At 51.1% G+C, this 22,701-nt stretch overlaps 1 protein-coding gene across 3 annotated transcripts in view; it reads right to left on the bottom strand.

Annotated features, from left to right (window-relative positions):
* TMEM63C (transmembrane protein 63C) overlaps nucleotides 1–22,248 on the bottom strand; it is a 32,263-nt gene extending 10,015 nt beyond the window's left edge. Inside the window, exons 1-5 of one of the 3 annotated variants that reach the window (XM_058025887.1) lie at nucleotides 22,141–22,248; nucleotides 3,729–3,843; nucleotides 3,233–3,453; nucleotides 2,647–2,726; nucleotides 1,442–1,529 (exon numbers count right to left, since the gene is read on the bottom strand). In XM_058025887.1, coding sequence (XP_057881870.1) covers nucleotides 1,442–1,529; nucleotides 2,647–2,726; nucleotides 3,233–3,430 — 366 coding nt within the window. In that variant the 5' untranslated portion in view covers nucleotides 3,431–3,453; nucleotides 3,729–3,843; nucleotides 22,141–22,248. Of the gene's footprint in view, nucleotides 1–1,441; nucleotides 1,530–2,646; nucleotides 2,727–3,232; nucleotides 3,454–3,728; nucleotides 3,844–21,615; nucleotides 21,688–21,850; nucleotides 21,970–22,140 lie in introns of those variants that run through there. The other 2 variants (XM_058025886.1, XM_058025888.1) reach the window with 2 other exon arrangements.
* Nucleotides 22,249–22,701: the final 453 nt, after the last annotated feature.

The following is a 22,701-nucleotide window of genomic DNA, read 5'->3' as shown; positions in this document are numbered from 1 at the left end:
TTTCAGGGGTGACTTGCTGGACTTCAGCTTCCTCTGAACATTAAAAGGAGCATCACTGCAACAGGCTCCTGCTTCCAGAGCTCTCTCCTCTTCCCCTTCCATGACAGTCCCTAACATTCAATGCATGTTTTTTGCCACTAGCAAGTGCTGAGGTGGCACTGCTGCAGAGTGCTACATGAGAACCTAAGTTCTTGTGCCCTAACTAGCTTATTCCCTGTCACTGTGTACACACATGGGTTTTCAGACATTCCCCTGGTGAAGGAGGACTGGGTTAGAAAACACCTAAGCACACCTGACATCCACAAGTCTGTGGGCTCTGCCAGGGTGCATTCTGAGAGAGCTGGTGGACACCACAGCAAGGCAGCTCATGATCATCTTTGAAAGGCCATGGTGATCAGGAAAGGTGCCTGAGGACTGGAAGAAAGCACCATGCACTGTAACAGATTGCCCAGAGAGGTTGTGGAGTCTCCTTCACTGGAGATACTGAAGATACAATCCTGTGCCATGTGCTCTAGGATGATTCTGCTTGAACAAGGTGGTTGGACCAGATGACCCTGTTGGTTCCTTTCAACTCTGCCCATTCTTTGATTTTGTGATTCTGGACTTTTTATGCTCTCTACAAATTTCTCCTCAAAACTACTCTTCTCCCCTCTTAGTGTATCCTACATCTAACCTGGCAGAGTTGAGATTTTCCTCATTTGTGAACAGTTTGATTTTTCAAAGGATGTCTTCTTGCTTCTAATAATCTCCTTTAATCTGCTCTTTAGTGTGCTGGCTTTCCCTGTAGTCTTTCTCACTTATTTTTTGATGAGCAATACACATTTGCCCAGAGCACCTGGTACAGAGCCTTTAAAGAGGCCTCCTGCCACCTTGCAAGGATTTTGTGTCTTTTGCTTCTTTCCTACCTATATTTTTTAATAAGTCATGACATTTTATCACAGTCATACCAGGACTGATTTTCGAGTTTTGCTGCCAAAAAAGAAAGAGACAGCAAGAAATGTCAGTCTTTGTTTGTTTCCAGGAAAGCCTGATGTGCTAGAGAGAAGGAGATTTTACTTTAAAGCCCCACCATGCTGGCAGAGGAGGAAATATGGTGTGGGGGACTTGATCCTGAGGGGTGGGAAAGATTCTTGCTGCCATGCAGCTGGGCTCTGGCGATGCATCATACTGGATCCACACAGCTGCAAGGAGAGCCATGCAGCTGGGAGATGCTGGCCACCAGGGGCATCCCCTCCAAACTGCCATTCAAAACAGATGCCTCAAAGAATCCAGGACAAAAAACCCTCCAGCTTCCAGGAACTCCCCACTGCTGAAGAGTGTTGGGCAGGAGATTTAATTTCTCACACTTAACTTCTGACCAGGGTTTCTGATGAAGAACAGGACAGGCTGGGCTGGGACAAGCCCAGCCCAGGTTCCCACAGCCACAGCCACTGGCACTCACCACATCCTTGTTGTCAGCATCCAGAGGGCTGCTCTCTGATGGGGACTTCTCCTTCTCGCTCTGCTCTCCATAGAAAAGCGACGTCAGGCTTTGCAGCGAGGGGAGGAGCAGAGGGGTGAGGCAGAAGAGAAGCAGCAGACATGAGAGGATAAGCACCCTTGGAGAAGTCCCTCCTAGCACAGCAGTCCAAGAAATCTCTCTCCCCCTCCCCACATCCTACACTGGGGCTGGTACAGTGATTACCTCTGGGCTTGGGACAAAGGGGTTGCATCTTGCTGCCTCCACACCAACACATTCTCCCCAGCTTCTTTGTGGCCTGACCCATGATGGGCTCATGGAGATGGAGCTGCAGCTCCATTACAAGGGACTGTTGAACCAGATATTTTCTATTCCACTGTTTTCAGATGTCTCAATTGGTTTTACAGTAAAAAGGAATCTAATCAGAGCTTGCATTTTAAATCCTGATTGCCCTTTGATCTTACTGGTGAAGGGAAAACATCACATATTCATCATCAGACTCAGCTCCAGATTCAGAGGCCAAGAGGAACTGGAGGGGAGAAGGCAGAAGAAGGACTTTAACAGATCTTACTCTTGTGGGCTGCCCAGACTTGCACAGACCCCTCCTGTGTGCACCAGCCTGTGCAAGGAAAGATGCTTTGCTGCCCAAGGTGAGCTGCGTTCTGGCAGGCAAGCTGTTGTATGTAGTACAGCCCGCATGGAAATATGGTCTGGGCTCTACTTTTACCAGAAAACTGCTTATTTTTGTGGAATTCTGCACCTAGCCCAGAGGATGGGCCAGGCAAGTTGCTGTGGTGACATGAGGAACAGTGTTATTGCTGTGTGTCTCCCTCTGCCCCCTCCACCAGACAGTCCCGTTCATCCCAAGAGAGTGGCAGGAGAAGAGGCAGCAGCACAGTCTCCACTGAAAAACAGCTCTTTGTCCTTCCCAGAACAGTGCCCCCAATGGCACCAAGAACACTGTCAACAAATGCTAGAGGGAATGAAAGCTGGCCTGGGCTTTCCCTCTCCCTGTAGCAGATGGTGGCTGTGTGTCCATGGGAAATGGGGGCACCAGGCCATTCCCAGTAGGAAGGAGGGACAGGAACATCTGCTGAACTCTGTGTCATGCCACAGTGCTGGCCTTTCTTCCAGCCCTCTTGAAGAGAATGGAGCCATCACCTGCAGCAGCTCTGCATCCTACTCACCTGTCATTGTCCATCAGCAGTGCCAGGCGCCCGTAGTCCCAAGCTGCTTTCCGAAGACATGAGAAGACCAGAAGGAGAAGCTGGAAGAAGAAAGAGAAGTGTTTTGCTGCAAGGTCTCACCCCATGGGATCTCCTCATATCTCCTTTGTGCTTTCCCACTCATGAGCCCAAGCAAAACTCTTACCCCAAACTGCTCCTGCTCTGTGACCTCACCACTGCTGCCCAAGTGTCCTTTGCTGCCCACCATGATGTGGGCAAAGCCCTTGGACCCCTGTACTCACCCCTGTTCCCCCCTCAGCCAGGTCACCAGTGTACTCCTCCCTGTTTCCCCTCAGCCAGGTGCACCAGTGCACTCACCCCTGTTCCCTGGTTTGCCAGGTGCACCAGTGCACTCACCCTTGTTTCCTGGTTTGCCAGGTGCACCAGTGCACTCACCCCTGTTCCCTGGTTTGCCAGGTGCACCAGTGCACTCACCCCTGTTCCCTGGTTTGCCAGGTGCACCACTGCACAGGCTGACTTGTGTGTGGCTGTCAGTGCCTGCAGGGGCTGCAGAGCCCCTAGAAATGCCCCCCTGCTGGCCCCTCACCAGCCAGAGGATGAAGTTGATGGCGAGCACGGTGGGCACGCCTCCGAAGGGCAGCCCCTCCAGGACGGTGCTGCGGGAGCGGGCGCTGAAGCACTGCTCCTCCGTGCTGTTCACCGGCGCCTCCAGGAAGAGCAGCACGTCCAGCGAGGTGAGGCCAGCACCATCCGGCGCTGGCTCCGTGGAGGACGTGCTCTCCATCGACACCGCTGTGAGGTCCCACCCTGCAACACAGAGGCACGAGTGAGGATAGAGAAGCCTTTGTTTGAAAAGAAGCCATGGCTTCTCCAGGTCCCTTCCATCAAGGTCTGAAGGGCTCACTAAGGGTAGAGAGGGGAGAGGACTGGCTGGTGGTCTCAGAGCTTCCCCAGTCCCAGTCTCTCTCAGGGACAGGTTGTTGGATGCAAGGCAGAGGGTGTTGCTGAAGAAATCTCACAGCTACTTCCTGCCCTTTCCCCACCCCATTAAACCCCATGCTATTTGGTTGTCTCTGTCATACCTGAGACAGGTCTCTCACCACCTCTGCTCCTCAGTCCTGGAAGCTGGGTTGAGTCATGGCCACCCTGGTGTTGTCAGCAGGCAGGAATGAGAAGCTGAAGCATTTGTTTGAATTTCTGAAAAAAATCAGCAATGATAATATTGACAACTGGGTTGCTGGGGCTGCACTTGCTTCTCTCCCCACTGACAGGTATCTATTTCCTATGGAATATCCCTAAGCCTGCTGTCCTGCTCCAGCACCATGATCTGTGTGACTCAGGAGTTAGAGGACTTCCCTTCCATCTTTCCATCCAAGCAGAATTGCTACTCCCAAGATATCTTGATCTCTTCTGAAGAGTTAGCTTCTCAAAAGAGTTAGCTTCCCCAGGAGCTGATACCATAGGTTACAGTCCTCACTGGCAGGAGACACTTAAAGGCCATTAATGGCCAACACTGCGGCTTTTTTCCAAAACCTTTCCTACCACCATGCTTTAGGTAGGAGAGGATCCTCTCCAAATCTGCCTGGACCCCCTGAGAAGGAGCACCCTGCAGCAGCCAGCATGGCAGTCTGTTACTCATGGGGATGCCACAGGAGAGTACCAAACAGCTGCTGCACCCACCATTCAAAGATCAGGAGAGGGAACCAGCACAGCAAACACTAACAAACATGGGGTGGGGACAAGGGGGACAGTCTCATGTCCTCATGTGCCTGTCCTGCCTCTGTACTTTGGAGTCACCCTTAACACCTTTAGCCAGTTGCTTCTCATGCCTGAAGAGCTGCATGGCCTTCAGAGAAGAACAGCTGTCTGTGGTGAGATGATCCAGTCTTTGGAGACCTTGAGCAGCCAAATATTTCCTGGCCTGGGCCCTGAGCAAGAGCTTTTATCAATGACCTCCAAGGGAGCCCCTCCAACCACAATTATTCTACATCCCTATTCTCAGGACCTTGTGCACCTGACAAGAACATTTTCAGGCCTGCCTGAAGTTTACAAGGAGCTATATAAGTGCCTTGCCTTGCAGACATGGTGGGCACAATATATTGAAGTCAGTATATTGTGACCAGTGGAAAGGCTATGTGAAAACTCAAGAGTGGTTTACAACATGTACTCCTGGGAGCTTTGCATTCAAGCCACTGAGCATTCATTCCTCTCTTTCCTTTTCATCAATATTCCAGCCACAACTGAGACCCTGCTACAGCCCCTGCAGTCACCCAGCACCAGATAATCCCTGCTGGAGGCTGCTCAAAGCCCACATGAACAGGGTGGAGGAAGAGAAACAGGACCCATGGTTTGATTAAGCAGTGGAGGAAAATGCAAACAAAGACAGATGGGACCTCCAGGGATGTGGAGACACAAAGTGTTTATGGCAGTTTTTGTCACCAAGACCAAACAAGATCAAATCTTCAACACTAAAGGAAACCTAATTGAGAAGTCCTTGGGGAGCAGAGACAGCGCACAGAAAATTACTTGGCTTAGAAAGGGGGTATTCCAAAGCTCTACACAGATTTCCTCTTGTTGGGAAACATTTACTTGTGCTGTGTCAGTGTGATAGATGGGGGACTACAGTAGCACCTGATTTTATATGCATGGCTGTGGCCTCAGCCTCTCTCTCTTAGACCTTGCAGTTTGCTGATTGAAGAATCATGCCCTGAAGTTCACGAGAAGGAGATTAGTCCTGTCCTAAAGTTCATGAGGAGCCCATGAGGAACCCTCAACCCTCAGCTGACCAGAGTGGGCAGGACAGGAGTGCTGGTGCAGGAGCTGACATATGTTACATGCCTGAGAGACTGACTCTCTTTAACCTCCTCATCCAGGGAAAGAAAAAACTGAGGAAGAGGGAGGTTTACAATTTTAGGCTGGCATCTGACTACCTGCATAGATGTCTTGAAGGGGTGTCAGAAGCTGCTGAGCTACAGGCACCAAGTTCCCCAGGACATGCAGACATGTGGCAGTCCCTTTTCCTGTGCATATGGTGAAATGTCACCTGAGCCATAGGCTTCAGTGTCTGCTACAGACCTGCCCATGCTGCATCTTCAGTTCTCCTTGGAGGTCCCTATCCATATACAAAGATACACATCCATCTGTCCAGACTATTATGTCTGGAGACATCACTGCCCAAGTGAGGACAGCTGAACATTAGTGTGACACTCAAAAGAACTGCCAGGTCACTTGAGATATGCTGATACTTCTCCAAAGGGCATCCCAGTAGACTTGGGGTTGATACATCCGCCCCATAGGTGGAGGATGGATGGATGGATGGATGGATGGATGGATGGATGGATGGATGGATGGATGGATGGATGGATGGATGGATGGATAGGCTGGCAAAGCCTTCCTGCAGTGCCCTCAGTCACAGCCTGTGTCTCAGCCATGGCTGGCAGTCCTGTACTTCAAGGGCCAGCGTGGTCCCATCAGGGTAATGACCCCTGACAAGGGACCTCTACAAGAGACCTATAAGAAGTGAGGGAGCTACTCTGGCAAGCAGCAGCTGTTTGCCCTGGCTTGCCTGCATCCTGCTCGTCACCTGGGCCACCAGGACCTCTAGCCAGGGTCTGCTCTTTGCTATGGCAATGCTCTCAATCTGTTCCTCACCATGTGCATGTCTCTCTCTCCCCTCCTCCTGTAAGCAGCAGAGCCACTGCCATCTGGCATTTTCAGCTGCTAAATAATTCACTGCCTTTTTGTTAACAAGGAGGGAGCTGTTAGACCATCAGCAAACAAACAAGGAGACCCTTAGCAACTTCAGAGTCCTTTCTCTGTCACCACCACTCCACTACACAGGAATAAGATCCTGCAGCTTGTTTCTAGGCACCGGCTTCACGCTTGTAGGAGGAACATCCTGTCAGGGATGGTAGGGTGAGGGGGATTTTCACAGGGATCTGTACAAGTTGTGTTTCTCTATCAAGTCCTTGTTGCCATCCCTTTCTTTTCCACATCAGATATTTTGCTCTTGGTGGCCAAAAGCAATGGGTTCCTCGTGGAGATGGTGTTAGCATCCCCTGCTCCCAGCTCTCCTGCCCAGAAAGCTCCCAAATGCAAGCCTTCACCCTTCCAGCCCAACCAGCTCATTTATCTGCACATAGCACTGCCCATAAAATGCCAGACTGCACAGACAAATTTCAGGAGCAGAAGATACTTGAAGACCCAATCCAGCTCTGTCCCCTCTCTCTTAAGCACCTCCAACTCCAAAGCAGCTCAAAGGAGCCATCATGTCCTGCTCAGGCTCTAAACACAGATTTTGCAATGTATCACAGCTGCTCTGAACCTGATCTCAAGCCACCCTCCTGCCCTTTTGCTGCTCCTTTCATCCCCAGATTGCTACAGGAAGTCTCCTCTACATACCCAAATCACTACTTTTCTAGATCATTTGTTTCAGCTAGTCTCACCTTTTATGGTACTGCTCTCAGAAAAGCTTATGCAAATTATATAGCTGCAATGTTACCATTAAAATAACTATTGGGGGCAACCAGCTAAAAGTAAATCATGTATATGTTCTAGGAACAGCATGCAGCAGAAACAGCAAGAGGAGATTTCTGCTCACATGCACCAAGAACAGCTTAAACTCAGACCTATAGAACATGTTCAAACTCCCTCTGGTTGGAGAGGCAAATTTTTTGGTATACAGAATGAGAAATCACAGGGACACTGCAGGTCATTAAAGTCATTGTTGAAATGCCTAAGCTAAATTTTCACATCAAAAAAATGAGAAAATTCAGCATTTTGAAATATTCAGTTGAAGGCACTTTGCAATAGTATCTGAAATATTCAACAAAACGCACAGCATCACCAAATCAGTTCCTGTTCCCTGGTACACCACTGCCACTGCGCTTCTCCCAGTCCTTACGGGCCAAAGGAACAAATACTGTTGTGAATAACAGAGCTGGATGGGCGTCACCTCCAGAAGGTGTCAGGACAGCTTCCCATTAGCTGTGTATGAGGCAGGGCCTCTAGATGCCAACCACAGACAGATGTCCTTCAGAGCAGCCACAGTCCTGGAGAAGTGACAGCAATGGACTAATCAAGAAACAGGGGTGTACAGGATTGCAGGTGGGAAAATGAAGCAATAAGATAAAGGCAGAAATTTTTTTATACGGTCTGTCCATTATAGGTCTTACTTAGAGGGAAGATACTAAAACAGGGTCAGAAAAAGTCAGAAAGCATGTGGAGCAATTCCTTCTCCTCTTTGTGGCCTGTGAATGCACAGTGAATGCATGAGATCTGCCACTGAAACTGATTTGCTCAATAATTTCTATGAAGCATTTTCAGTGCATGTAAGCTTTGCCTTGAATATTCAGTGCCCTCTTTGTTTTGTTGATACATCAGCATATGTTTCTTCTCTCCGGTTGGGTGGGCACTGATCCAGAGAATCAGATTTCCAATTAAAAATAAGGCATGTCTTTTATGTGAATGCAATTTTTCATAATTTGTCTTTCCCTTGAAGCATCCTGCCAGCAAACTCATTTGCTAAGGGATTCACGGACAGCTGGAGTAGCAAAACATCAAAACAGTCTTGGGAGCACTGAGATGACTAAGCTGGGTTTCCCAGCATGCCTACGCTCATCCAGCCTCAGCATCCTCTTCTGGAACAGGTGGGATTACTGACTCTGGCTGGCCAGAGGGCAGCCAGGCCATGGGGCTGCTGCTGGAGCGTTTCTGTGCGTGGCCACACAGAAAAGCCAGGCTGAGGAGCCAGACCTAGAAAACACACATCTGTGCTACTTGACTGCCTCTACATCCTTCTTCCATTACAAGTAGATAGTGGCAGGCTGTGGAAGGGAAAATCAAGGACTGCTGAAACAGGGAGATCAGGTTTGTGTCCTGGTGTGCAGGACCAGGCAGACAGGAAACCTCCAGCATCCCACTCTGCAGGACTGCAGTGACCGACCTTGCAGGACTGCAGTGACAGCGAGGGCAGGAAACTTGAGCCACTGCCACTTACTCAGCATGGCTAACCAAGTACCTCAGGACTTCAGGGAAAAGGCTCATCAACAGTCTGCACTGAGCTCAGCACACACCCCAGCAGTTTTGGCACCACAGGGCATGGTGACCTCTCCATTCCTGTAGCTTGGCACATGGGAGAACAGGCACACCATGGGCTACATGTGTCCCCAAGGGGTATGAACACAGAGGGGATGAGACCAGGGACACAGCCCTCCAAAACCCCACAGAGGCCCAAGGCATTCCTCCCTAGCTCTCCTTTCAACCTTCCCTCTTAAGATTAATGGCCTCGAGATCCAAAAAGGTGATCTGGCTGCTCCTGGTCTGTGAGGTGAGCGCCTGTGGGGCAGCAGCATCCCTGGGCAGGGCTCACTGACACTGGTGTGAACGCTGTGCTCACATCCTGTCAGGGTACGAGACAAACAACCCTCCAGCAGAAGACCCCATCCTATCACCAGCAGGACATGGACATACAGCAGCCTACTCTATTAGCCTGTTACAAATCAGATACATCTTTCAAACAAGAAGGACCATACAAGGCTTGCGGGCTATGGAGGGTGGGTTGGTAAGGTTTGGAGGCAAAGAACCATTCTGCAGCAACAAATGACCCCTAACAGGTAAAAAAACACCTGCTCATATATTAATTTTGTCATTGCCAATGAAGATATGATCACTTGGAGAGGTCATGAGGACTCATGTTTCATTGATTCTACTCCATCTCTCACACATATCCACCACTCAATGAGAAAATGAATGTGAGTGCATGACTGCTTAAGAAAAACCTGCTTAAAAATGGTACAGACAAACTTCATCTTCCCTATCAGTAAGCTCTGGCACTGCTCTCTCACTGAGGAGTACAAAGCCAGGCTCACTGCCAGCCAGGCCAGGAAGGCTGGGGAAAGAGCCAACCCATGAGCCCATCCAGGCCCAGGGGGTGCAAACCCCACAGTGAGGTTCCTTCCCCTCAGTGGTGAGCCTGCCTTTGGCACTGCTGTTCCTACCCCCAATGCTTCACCATTCCCAATCTGCCCTACCAACACTGCTCATCTAAATAACACAATGCACTAGGGGTCTGAGACTGACCCCATTTTGGGGAGCTAAACAAGTTTTTCTGCACTTAGGATTGGCAGGTTGCCACTACCTTCAGGAAACCCTGTGCAGGGTCATGCTGCGCCAGGGACTCACCTGAAACCAACACATCCCCGTCCCCTGCTATGTGCCCCTGTGGTGGCTGCCACATCATCCACAGCTCCCTGCCCTCCTCTTCTTCCACAGCACCACCACGCAGGGCGGGTTTTTGGCACTTAGACAGACTAAGTTCCATAAAGTTTTTGAATGAGAAAGCATCCCAGTCCCCTTGGGACTCTCTGCAGGACAATGGTTGTGGCCTTTCAAAGAGCCACCTGCATAAACCCCTCCTCCTGCAGGTGTGCTGAGGACTGAGCAGACCAACGCTGGCTTGCTGCAGTGCTCCTTGGCAGAATAAAGCCAAACCCCAGGCAACCATGAGCAAACAGTGCTTACAGAGAGAACCAAGCCAGGGAGATTTGCAGGGGCCAGTGCGTGGGAGATGCTGTGCAGGGAGCAGTGCTTCTCCAGCCTCCTCCACACATGTGCAAGCCAGCGGCTGCTGGAGCCAGCACACTGAGGTTGGGACAGAAGAATCAGAGCGGAATTTATCCCACCCCCAGCCATTTTTGCCACATTTGACTAAGCTGCCAGTGCAGGTTGGCTCTAACCCGTATTTGGTTTGCATTTCACTCTCCTGCTGTGCACACAGCCCCTCACACCACACTTTGTGCGTGCAGTGCACCAAGCAAACATGAGCTAATGGGGCTGCAAGCCCCCCAGAGAATCACGCACCCTTTGTCCTCTGATAAAACCTAAATCAACACTCCTCAGCACAAGGATTATTTGGACCAGGACCAACCCAAGCAGAGAGCAGGGTGCTGCTGGTAGGTGATGGCTGGGAGCAGAGAGATAGGAAAGGGGCCTTATAATAAAGATGGGAACAGGCATTTTAATAGACTTTGTAGTGACATAGTTTTAAACTAAAAGAGGGTAGATGCAGACTAGATATAAGAAAGAAATTTTCCAAGTTGAGGATGGTGAAACACTGGTACAAGTTGCCCACATAGGTGGCAGATGCCCCATCCCTGTAAACCTTCAAGGTCAGGTTGGACAGGGCCGTGGGCAATCTCTTCAAGTTGAAGATGTCCATGCTCATTGCAGGGGCATTGGACTAGAAGACATTTAAAGGTCCTTTTCAACCCAAAATTTTGTGTGATACTATGACAAAGCCAGAGTTGACTTCAGGGAATGGAGACCCAGTTAGCTCACATGTGGGAAAGAGGAAGGGTACCATCCCAGGGTTCCCAGTTAACCTACACACATGCACACACACATCCATTCAGAAAAACACTATTTCAGGAAAACAGTAAAGAGACACCCTGGTGCCATCAGATCCCTGCTCCAAGCTGGGCTGCTGCATGCTTTTCAGAGCCCCCAGAGCAACCCCTGCACTTGCAACTAATTAATGATGATACATGCAGATGAGAACAACTCCCAGCCCCTGCTGCCTATGACTGAGGGACATGGCAGCAGCCAGACCTAGAGAAGGGCTTGAACTTTCCTGCAAAGGGTATCTCTGGGTTCCTTACTGCCTGCCAGCTCCAAAACCACAGCATGTGCCCCCATGCACAGCCCACTTTGCAGAGGCAGCTCCCATTTGACACTGAAGACCAAGGAAGATACCTTTCAGCAAGACTGCAACAGTGGTGGGATGTCAGGCATTACAGGCAGATTGCTTCTCCTGCCACCCAGGTTAAAGTGCTCACATAGGATTTTAAGGTCTTTGTGAAGGAAAAGTGCCACCTTTACTGGGAAAAGCACTCCCTTGTGGAAACCTGTACAGAAACCAGGAGTATCTGTACCTTGGGCAGGGCTCAGACTGAAGCTGTCACCATGAGTCACAGGCATCTTTCACAATGCCACAAGGTGCCAGGTGCACTTTGGTTCCTGGAGATGGGGAACAACACAGGAAATAGGAAAAAGGCAGCTCTCTCTTCCCCAAGTCCCTTCCACTGTTTGGGGAGCAGGGAGCTATGGGAGGCTCATCTGACGCCTTTGATCAAGCCACCTGCTGCAGAGACTGTCAGCCATGGGAGCAGCCAGCTCAGCTGGAGCCATCACCCAGGAAACTCCAGCTGAGGGCAGAGGGAAGGAGACTGGCAAGGAGAGGAGTTGGATTGTGCATGAAAGGGATGCAGACTGGGAAGCTCAACACCACACTGCTTGGGCCAGGCAGTTCTGGTGGCTTTGCACCCCAGTGTCTGGCCTGGCCAGGACAGCATGACACTCCTGGGAACGGCAGGGACCTCACTGCTGGGTTGGTGGAGAAAGCAGGCACATTCCAAGCCCTTGTGCAGCTGCTCTCAGCTGCTGAGCTCCAGCCAGCCCTCCTCACAGCTGCTGCCCATCAGCCTGCTGTGCTGTGTGGAGTGAGCACACATGGTGTGCTACCAAGGGCCTGGCACTCATGCTGGGCACAGCTCTGCTCCATTCCAGCCTGCTGCTGCCTGACAGGGACCTGGGAGCACCCTCCCACCAAGCCCCCTCATCACACAGCTTCCTAGGGGCCAATGGGCAGTGCTATGATTATCCTGATCCCCTTCTCCTGGATCCAGATGTGCACCTTCCTCCACACTGCTCTGCAGGATGCCCTGGTGCCTGGCTGCCCCCAGCCTCTCCACCCTTCACCCCTCCCCATCTTCAAGCAGTCACAACATCCTCCATAGCTGACTCTGCTGCAGAAGCAAAGAAACACTCCTGCCCTGCCAAGCTCCCCTCTCTGCAAGTACAGGAGCTTCTTCCTGAGAGCAGTGTATTATAACACTACACACACACACACACACACACAAAATACGATTTTAGAGCATCTAAAATCTAGAGCAGAGCTAGAACATTTCTATTGGCTGTGCTTGGTGCCAAGAGCAGAGTAAGGTTTGGACTGTAGCAGGAGCCCATAAGTGTAACCACTGGCCTTGCACATGCCTAAGCATAATCTTGGCCTTGACAAGGCTTTCCTCCCACCTCTGCCCAGCTTCCTAACAGATTTGGGTGCCACCATGTGACTGGGATGAATCACACCGCCCTGGGAGCATGGGAGCTGGCAGGAGTGGGTTGCACAAGTGGGGATGGCCCCAGCAGCTGCTGTGCCAGTCACATCCAGCCACGCTCACTGCATCCAGCTGTGCCAGAGGGATTAGCACTCAGCACACTGCTTTGAGTCAATAGTGCATCAAAGGGAAGGGAAAGCTTTTGATGGTGTACACCATGCAGGGCAATGCTGGGGAAGTGGAGGAAGCAGGTAGTCACTCTCCTCCAGTCACTGGGGCACTCATGCAGCTGTCTCTGCAGCCCACACAGCTTTTGGGGGAGATGAGAGGAAAGCAGCTGCTGCAGCCAGGAAGGAAAGCAGCTCTTCCAGGCACATGTGGAGCTGCAGACATGTGGCTCTGCAAAGCACAACTGTTTCAACCTTCTTCCAGTGTGACAGGTGCTCTTGTATGGTGACCTGTCCCCATAACTTGCATTTTCACAAGGAGTTCCCCTTGCCCACAACACCTAAGCACAGCTACAATCATGTACCTGCTGCAGGGCACAGCAGAGCCAAGCAGAGCAGAGCAGACAGCCCATCACACCCACCAGCATGTTCTCATCTCCTCCATGGAAAGGATCTGGGGAGTCAAATGGCTCTGGAGCACCAGAGGTAGGAAGGAAATCATAGGACTTTTGGGACAAGACCTGGGGTCCATGATGCCCCCCCCAATTCACACCTATCACAGGCAGGTGGCCCAGCACAGGGGATGAATGGGACGCAGATGCTCAGCAAACAGCCTCTGTGGTGCCAGTGCTGCAGGCTGGCACCGCCTGCAGCCCCTGTGCTGCTGTCCTGCCCTGCTCTGCCCATACCCACTGGCCAGCAGCTGCCCACACCAGCGCAGGGCACGCTGGGAGTGACAGACGGGACGGAGAAAAACACAAGAAATGGGTTTTTCCCCTTCAGGCAGAGAAGGAAGTGTCACATCTGGACATGTACAGCAGCCAGGCTGGGAAAGGGACAAGGCACTGGGAGAAGAGAAGCCGTGGGCTGGGAGGCACAGCATGGCCCAGAGGATGTGAGACAGATGGCAGATTTGGCAGGGGTGGTCACAGAGCGACCTGCAAGCGTTTTGTGCTGCAAGAGCACACAACACAGCACTGTGTAGGGGCTGCCAGCCCAGCCTGGCAGGTTGGCTGGGGGGGCTGCATCCTTTCAAACAGGCTGCATCCAAAAGGCACCATCAGAGATGCTTCATGGGCAATTCAGCCTTGAAAAAAGGCTGTCTACGATCAGGGAAGGCAGAGACATTGTCCCTAACTTCACAAGCCTACTTTCCCTGCACACAGGGCCTCACAAGCAGCTCAGGGAAGGGCTGGCACCTCTGTGCTGATTTGTCCACTCTGCCAGCAGTACAGGGTCCTCAGGCAGCCACCCCCTGCCCTCCACATAAACACTGCTCACATGGACCAGTAAAGAAGGGCAAATTAAACATGAGGTACTGCAGAAGATGGCTGCAAAACAAACCTCCCCAAGTTCATGCCTCCTTGTCCTTCCGGGGTGGTTTGGGTACAGCAGAGCCAGCACTAGGAATACAGTTGGATGAAGAGATTTGGGGACCCAGTGCCCTCACCCTGCAGGGATTAGTGTCCCAGCAAGAGCCACTGTAAGCCTCTCCACAGCCCAGAAGCTCTTGAGGCTCTGTCACAACTAGGAATCAGACAGGCTCTGTGTCCATTTTGGAAGAGATGTTTGGGGATGCAGCATTGAAATGGAGGTGTTTGTGGAATGGCTGGGTATCCTGGCCCAGTCCCAGACAAGGCTCCTGCTTTATGCCTGGTTTTGTATATGCTGTTCTCCCTTCCTGCATCCCCACCCAGCACATCCCAGCTTGCCACCATGTACTGTGGCTCTGCACTGAGCACCCTGAGAACCTGATCCCACATTCAGCCTTTGCAGTACTAACAAGGTATTTACTAAATGAGTGAGGGTCTCCACCTCCTCATCCACTATGTGACTGACATAAGGGGCACTTTGGTGCTCACTGTGCTTCATAGCTGCTGTCCCTGCTCTGGGAAGCATCTTCCCACCTGGAAACACCTCCAGCCAGTTTGGGAAAATGCACAGTGTGAATGCATGAGGCCTCAGCACAGCTGCCACCTCCCTGGAGCAACCAGCACTTCCAGTAAAGCATGAACACATCCTGCAGTGAAATACCCCTCTGCTCCACTACTGCCAGCAGCACACCTGCACTCACTAGAGACAGAAATCTGTACAGCCACAGATGCTATGGAGGTTCTGGCTCATCCCAACATCCCTGTGCCAACCACAGCTCTGGGAGGGTGAGCAGAGCTCTGAACAGGCAGCCCAGAGTGGTGGGCACCAACATTTAAGTGAAGCTGAACCCCACACTGCTGCTCTTTCTCTGAGAATACACGGATACCTGTAGGACACACTGGTCTCCAAACCCTGCCCAGCTTCTTTCCATGCTTCTCCTGGCAGCACAGCTCTGTCACAGGGCACATGAATGTCATGCTGGAGGGAGGGGACCAAGAAGTAACAAAAGCCAGGTGTGAGGAGCCACAAGAACACTGGAAAGGCTCCTCCTAATGCTCACCATGTCACAGAGGGATCCAGTGCTAAATGAGCTGCAGGACCAGACTGAACCCAAGAGCTCCAACAGTGCTGCTGCTGTGCAGAGCACCAGGCTAGACACACAGAGGACATGGCCACAAAACCCAGCTCCCCCCCAGCTTAGCTCTGTTCAATCAGGGGGGAGATATCTGCTGGAACAAACACTCTCCCTGCTTTCTACCTCTCAGACAAGGTGAGCTCTGAGGCACAGAGAGCTTTCCTCAGGGTGCTCAGGGAGCACACCAGCCTGCAGCACTGAGAGCAGCACTGGAGCCAAGGGTCAGCAGGGTCCCATCAAATGGCTGTGCAGCTCTTCTCCTGCCCCAGGGGTGGACAGGACACAGCACTGGCACAGAGGACTCCCATGGGCAGCTGGGGAGGTGGATGGATACCAAGCATTGCCCCCAGCTTGGACTTCTAAGGCTACAAGTGTACAGAAATTTATGCTGCCTCCAGGATATCTTCCACAAAACAAAACCAAAACAAACAAAATAAAAAACAACAACAAAAACCAAACTTCCTATTAAAAGCAAACAAACAAAATGACACATACACACACAAAAACCCAAACAAAACCAAACAAAAAACCCATACAAAAACACCCCTAAAAAAGCAAAAAAACCAAAGTCCAAAGAAATGTGGAGTGACATCTCGCCTCTGCTGAAAAAAACTGCAACATGCCTTTTAGGAGGGCTGGAAATTCACCTTCCCATAATGGAGGGAATGAAACCCCTCAAGTTTAACTCTGTGCAGGGACTGTCCAAATAAACAGCTGGTCCTTCAGACTTAGCTGCCAGGATGAAGGAATCCTGAAACCTGGAGCAGACATAGAGCTACAGTCATCCAAGTGTATGTATGTACCTAAGACAAGATCAAGGGCATGGTTTCTCTCAGTTACTAAAGTTTTCCACAGCTAGCTTTTTCCAGCCCAATGTGTAGGGTATCAGAGGACTGTATTTGCAAAGCCATCCATCCTCTGACTCCTGAAATGACTGAACAAAATATGAAAGTCTCTAAAATGCATCATTCTCAGGAGGTTACAGCCACTACCACAATTATTATTAATATTCCCTTTGTTTGTTTTTAAAGAAGGAAGAAATTGATGAAATTTTATGGAAGAAAACAGAAGTAATTAAAAACTTGGATAAAAGAAAATTAAGCTTGATGAAAACCTCCCAACGGAAAAATCAAGTGAAACTGCTTGATGAGAAGATTAGCAGCAATAATATGAAAGGAAAAAGCAATAAAGAAGACTTGGAACCAGAACAAATAAAAGAATTATGGCTCTTGGAAACATACACATGACTGAAAAGTAATCAGATTTTGTCTGAACTAAAAACTTTTTAAATTAAAAAGACAGCCAATTTAAAACTGGAAGTTCTTAAAACCTACATGATAAGACCTCAGATCCCTCTCATCGGTGAAAAATAAGTCACTAGAAATTCATGCAGTATGTCCTTGCTGCCAGATCTGCTCAGTGGCTGAGAACCTGGAGCTAAAGCCTGATGAACTGCAAAAGTGGCTCTGACAGCCACAACCTTTCTTGAAAGTAGAGGGGGAAAAACGTTTCTATTAACTTAGTACACAGATTCGTTTAGTAGAAGTTCTGAAAAATTACTGCAGGTTAATGCAGGAAAGCCCGGTTCCCTTTCAAAGCCTAATGAAGATGAACTGTGAGAGGATAATCTCTACTAGTACTGAATTCTTAAATGCCAAAAATAATCAGATTATATCACTGGCTATATTTTGTATCTCCTATAATAAAATTTTGTTTCTATGACACGGTATTATAATAATACAATATAGTATAGCAGTATAGTATTGTTAAATTCACTACAGATATAAAAAATGTCTTTATAAACTTATTCTCTTTTCTTTTGTGGACTCATACATTTTAAGCAGTTTTATTTAACCAAGTAGAAACCACCTTTTAAATGCTCATATTCTGCATTTTCAATTGGACTGCATTTTCCGTCAAAATACAGCTGGACCAAATTTATAATAAATATTTAAGTGATATCTAGTAAGAAATGCATCACTCACCATTTTGTAATGCAAGAAATATAGACATTAAGTATTTAAAAAACCATATGTTAGCTATAAACCCACCCACTTAAGCACAGTGCAGCCTCCTGCTCAGCCCTGAGCATCACATCATGCTCATCAGTGAGAGTCAGCTTGTCCTTAGGAAAAGAGCAGAAGTGCACAAACACAGCATGATTAAAAACAGGTACTTGGGTCGTGGCTTTCTGATCATTAACTTAGTCCTGACTTTAATTCATCTGTCCTCTTCAGCAGCAGGTCAAGAGCCAAACAAGGCACAGACCAAGTCTGCTCTGAAGTCTATAAAGTTTGGTTCATTTTTCTGTCCTCTTCGCCATTACACTTCCACATGGTTCTGCCCTCCCTGAGAAAAGCAGCCCAGAAACACAATGAACAGTGCATGTCCTCAGTCTGGAGCCTGCAAGCCCTGGCAGTCTCCTAGTCTTGTAGAAAACTCCAGAATGCTGCCTGCAGACAAAGGGAAGCCAGGCAAACTTCAGCTTCTGGTCATTTCTCCAATGCTGCCTTGGGGGTTACCCCACAGTGACTGAATTTGTCAGAAGACAGGACAAATAAGCTCAGAAGCACTGAGGATGAAGGGCGGGCATGTACTCCTGCCTTCCTTCTCAAAGTACTGTGAGCTAGAAGAGGCTCCTCAGAGCCGTGTCCAGGCAGGTTTTGAGTATCTCAAAGAATGAATATTCTGCTCCAAACCACAGCCATGCTAAAAAGATGATCCCAACCTGCTGTTGGAGCCAGATCCTCCAGCCAGGTGTGTCCCAAGCCCCATGTTCCTAGAGGCTGTCCCAGTGCTGGCTGGGATCCTAGCTGCACAGGTGTCTGTGGTCCCTGGCCAGCCACTTTTCATGGCTCAGGAGTCAGCCCCCAGCTTGCCAGCCCCCACACGATCTCAGTCCCTCAGCCTGTGCCACCTCCCTGGTGTGTCACCTTACTGTGGACACCCTGCTGCGTGGGTGAGAGCATTCCTCTGACAGGGTCACCTTGGCTTGGCCAATGCAGAGGCCCCAGAGCTTGGCCCAGGATACCACAGGCTCACTTTGGGCAACAGCTGGGAGCCACTCCCCAGCTACATTTGCAAAACTGTTCTTTGCCCCAACTCCCGCATCCCCAGCTTCTCTGAATTTTGGCCTCCCTTTGCCCATCCAACACAGCACATTAATGGGCTCATGGTCTCAATCTCCATCACCTCCTGCCCCAGTTGTCTCCTACCACCAACTCCCAGCGTTTTCCAGTGAAGCAGAGCCAGAGCACTTTCCTATCTCTGTTAGAGGAACTCAAAATTACATGACGACATATTTTTCCACCTCTCACAAGCTGCCTTTTTTCACTTGGGGGTGCAGTGGAGCTTGTCTTTGTTCAGATCCTGCCTTCTTGTTTGCTCACCCACAAATCTGTGGATGACAAGACACAAGACTGGTGCTGGGGAGGGGGGATCAGGTCACCCAAAGTATTCACACAGCTCCCACTGAACAGGAGCACTGAATTTCCCTGCTCCGGTACTCCATTTTAAACACATCTTTATTTAACATCAAACTATGACTGCAAGGAGCCCTTCCTTGGTCAAAATGGTAACCCCAGCTTCTCATGGGGATTCTGCTTGGAACTAAACAACTGATTTCAGTGTTGGAATGTTTCTATACAATGGTGTTCATGCTCCTCAGAGACTGAACAACATTATGTTAGCTGAGGGTGACATAGGGACAGGGGCAGCAGGCTGGGAGAGGTAAATCCGTGCCCCTCACCAAGCTACTCTGCAGAGACCCGGGAGGACTTGCCCTTTCTCACCCATTAACCAGCAACAATCGTGCCCCGGGCGATGGGAAGGCTGTGCACAGCTCTCTGTCTGTCCCATTGTTGCAGTAATAGCCCGAACAAACTGCTGACATTGTCCACACCTAATACCAAGGCGTGACCACAGCCTAATTACTAGTCTCAGACACAGTTGCAGCAGTAACTTCAAACAAGCTTTGAAAGATATTTAGGCACCTCAAAGTGCAGGTAGATGCCAAGTGGGATCTTTTAAGCTCGAAATTCTCTTGTCATACCTGGTTAGGGACTGAATGGTGTTCAAGCCATAGTTCCTGAAGGAAATCAGGACTGGAGCTGCTTCTCCTGAAATATTCTCAAAGCAAACCTGCTTTTGCTCTGAGCACAGTGCATCAGCAATTCAACATTTTCTTCGATCTTAGGGCTAAGTACACAAAATATATTTACAGCAACTAATTGTAAGTAAGAAACACAGGAGTGACAATAGTAGAAGGCTTTGGTGTTTGTAGGACTCGTGGAGGAGTCAGCATTTGCACAGCACTCTGATGTTTGCCAAGGAGCTTAGGTGATTGATTAGTTTAATATCAATTGAATTCACTTGTGGGTGTTAAAAACATTTCTCCATCTTCTTTGTGTTTTCGGAAAGCTCTTGAAGTCTCTTAAGAGTATTTCCTGCAAGGAATATTTTAAAGCAGAGACACTCATCCTTTTACAACTGTGCAGATGCAGGCTCTCAAGCTGTGCTGAAATCTGCCTTATGTTCCCATGGGCCAGAAGGCTCTGCATGGAAAGAGGACAGTATTTACCTGCAAGGGCCTACACACCCCCCTGATCAGCATCCCCAGCAGGCACTGCTATTTCTGTCCTGCACAGGACCACCCTATGCTTACCATTGTCAGCAGCCATCAAACCAGAGATGAAATAGTTAACCTCAGGGAAAGCTCTGAAGAGGAGAGTCATTACAGAGCAATTCAAATGTTATCATAAAATGAAATTTAAAAATAAAATTAAAAAAAAATAAAAGGAGCTGAAAGGCATTGGAAAGGAGTTTCAGGAGCCAGGCTCGAGCCATGGGAAGAAGGCAGGGGTTTAAGCTCACAGGGAAGCCAGAAAAGCCCATATGTGCTATGGAGTCAGAGGCTGCAGGGGTGCTGGTGGCCTCCCTGCTTTTATTTATTACTTATTTGTTTGCCAGTGGCTCTTTGCCAGGACACTTTCGACAAATCCTTCCTGAAGGAGCTGCTTCTGCTTCCCTCTCCATCTGTTGCCCAGCCTTGACCAACACTTTGCAGGGCAGCAGGGAAGGCAGCGAGGCCAAGGCTCTGGTCTGGTATCAGAGTCAGTCTTTCTGCTTCCTGTTTCTCCCACTTTCTCCCCTCTCCTCTCTGAATAAATACTGCAAACCACCACAACAGCACCTTTTCTCCCAAACAGCATATTTTGCTGTCTCTCTTCTGCGCAGACAGGCAATCTGACCAGTTCTACAGAATTGTAAATCTCCACACGGGGCAAAGTGCTTTCTCATACCTTGTTTCCCCACCCAGTTTTCCCTCCACACCCTGCTCCCCCATGAACCCTCTGAAAGGGGGAAAGGCTGGCATGTACCTCAGTCCTGGAGATGGTGGCTAAACAGTTAAAAGGAAAAAGATGTTCATGCAGAAATAACATCTGTCAGCCAGACAAAGGTCTCTCTCTCTCATTCTCCTGGAAAACACTCCTTCTGTTCAGAAGGTTTCTGAATAGCAAACCCACTGTGCTGCTAGTGAGAATGGGGAGGCAAGCAAGGGAGAGGGCAGGGCCTTCATCCATGGACAAATCTGGATGAAGTTGAAAACTGTGGGAGAGCAGCTTGGCCAGAGCACTAGAATGAGCTACCAGCCCTCTCAAAATCATCAGTATAACAAAACTGGAGGGAGAAATGGGGGGAGGTTCCCCCTCCTCCCCCCCGCCAGCACAAAGCATATCTAACACCCTCAGGTGTAGCTCCCAGAAGGAGAGTTCTGTGGCCAGGATGACGAGGGGATGAGCACAAGCCATGACATGACACAGCGTTGGAGTGATATTTTATCTCCCATCACAGGCCAGTGGCGTAGGCCGGTGCATTGGGAGAGGGACTCTGAGGGGCTGGGGCTCGCTCCCTGCTTCTGCCGCCAAATTGTTCCAGCAGCCCAGGGAAGCCCCCGTGCCGTGCTGGGCCTCAGCCACACATCAGGCTGGCAGACACAAGCATTAGTTACAAACACTTTGGTACGTGGTCCAAGATAAAGGCGGGCAAACAGTGTCTGAACAGAGCCGAGTCCCCAGAAATCTCCCACAACACCGCCCCAAGCCCGTCCGTGCCTCCCGGAGCCGCAGAACGGCCCTGGCGAGCCGTCCCAGGGCTGCCCGAGGAGGTGCTGCCTTACCCGCCCAGCGAGCATCCCCCGCCGCAGTCGCACCCGGCAGGCGCAGCTCGGCGTGGGCAGGCGCGGCCCGGTCCCACGCACGCTTCCCGCCCACCGCATCCACCGCACCGCCGGCTCCTGCCCCGGCTCCGTCCGGCCCCCAGTCCCACTCGCCGGAGCCCCGCCGCCCCGGGGCCGAGCCCCGCAGCCCGGACCGCGGCTCCCGTGCTGCCGCCGCCTCCCGCCCCGCACTGACCTGCAGGGGGGCACCGGCCCCGCTCGCTCCGGGCCCTGCGCCCGCCGCCTCCCTCCTCCCCGCCCCGCGGTCGCCTCGGGCTGCCGGCAGCGGCCCGGGCCCGGCACCGGCACCGGCAGGGGAAGGGGCCGGGGCCGCCGCCGCCCCGCCCCCCGCCCGCCCCGCTGCGGCGGAGAGGCCGCGGAGCCCGGGCGCTCCCCCCGCCTCACCGCGCCGGGCCCGGGCCTGTGCCGGGAGCCGCAGCCGCCCCCGGCCCGAGACGGTCGGGCAGCCCCCGCCGCTGTGCGTACCGTGCGCCCCGCGGCATCCGTGCGGGGAGGAGCGGGCGAGGCGGCGGCCCCGGCGCTCGGAGCGGGGAGCGGGCGGGGAGCTGCCGGCACAACGCCTGGGTGCGGGGTCTGCGCGTCTCAGGCTATTTCTGGGTGTGAGTGAGGCTGTGCCCGCCGCAGCCGCCGCTCCGAGCCGCTCCCGCGGCGCTCGGGCTCCTCGGGAAGGCCGCCCGGCGTGTGCCCGGGGCGAGCGGAACGGGCCTCAGGGGACATCAGCCACGGCTCGTGGGGCACACGGGGGCAGCCCACGGTGGTAGGGGCAGCTGGGTGGGTACATTTGAATCCTCAACACCGTTTGCAGAACCTCTCCCCTTGATGAAGCATTGCTCAGATGCTTGGCAGAGGTGGCAGCAGGGGCGGTGGCTAAGAAACTTCCTAGGGGTCCTGTTCCCGCAGAAGGTCTCTCCCTTCGTCAGGAATGACCGGCAGGAGAGAGAGGAACCTGACCCACCAAGTGTAAAGGGACACCGAGAACCTTGTTTTCCATGAGCATCCCAGCCTGCTCCCCATTTCTCCAATCCG

This window comes from Melospiza georgiana, chromosome 6 (genome assembly GCF_028018845.1).
Source record: "Melospiza georgiana isolate bMelGeo1 chromosome 6, bMelGeo1.pri, whole genome shotgun sequence".
Lineage (NCBI taxonomy): Eukaryota > Metazoa > Chordata > Aves > Passeriformes > Passerellidae > Melospiza > Melospiza georgiana.
This window is presented reverse-complemented; position numbering and strand designations above follow the sequence as displayed.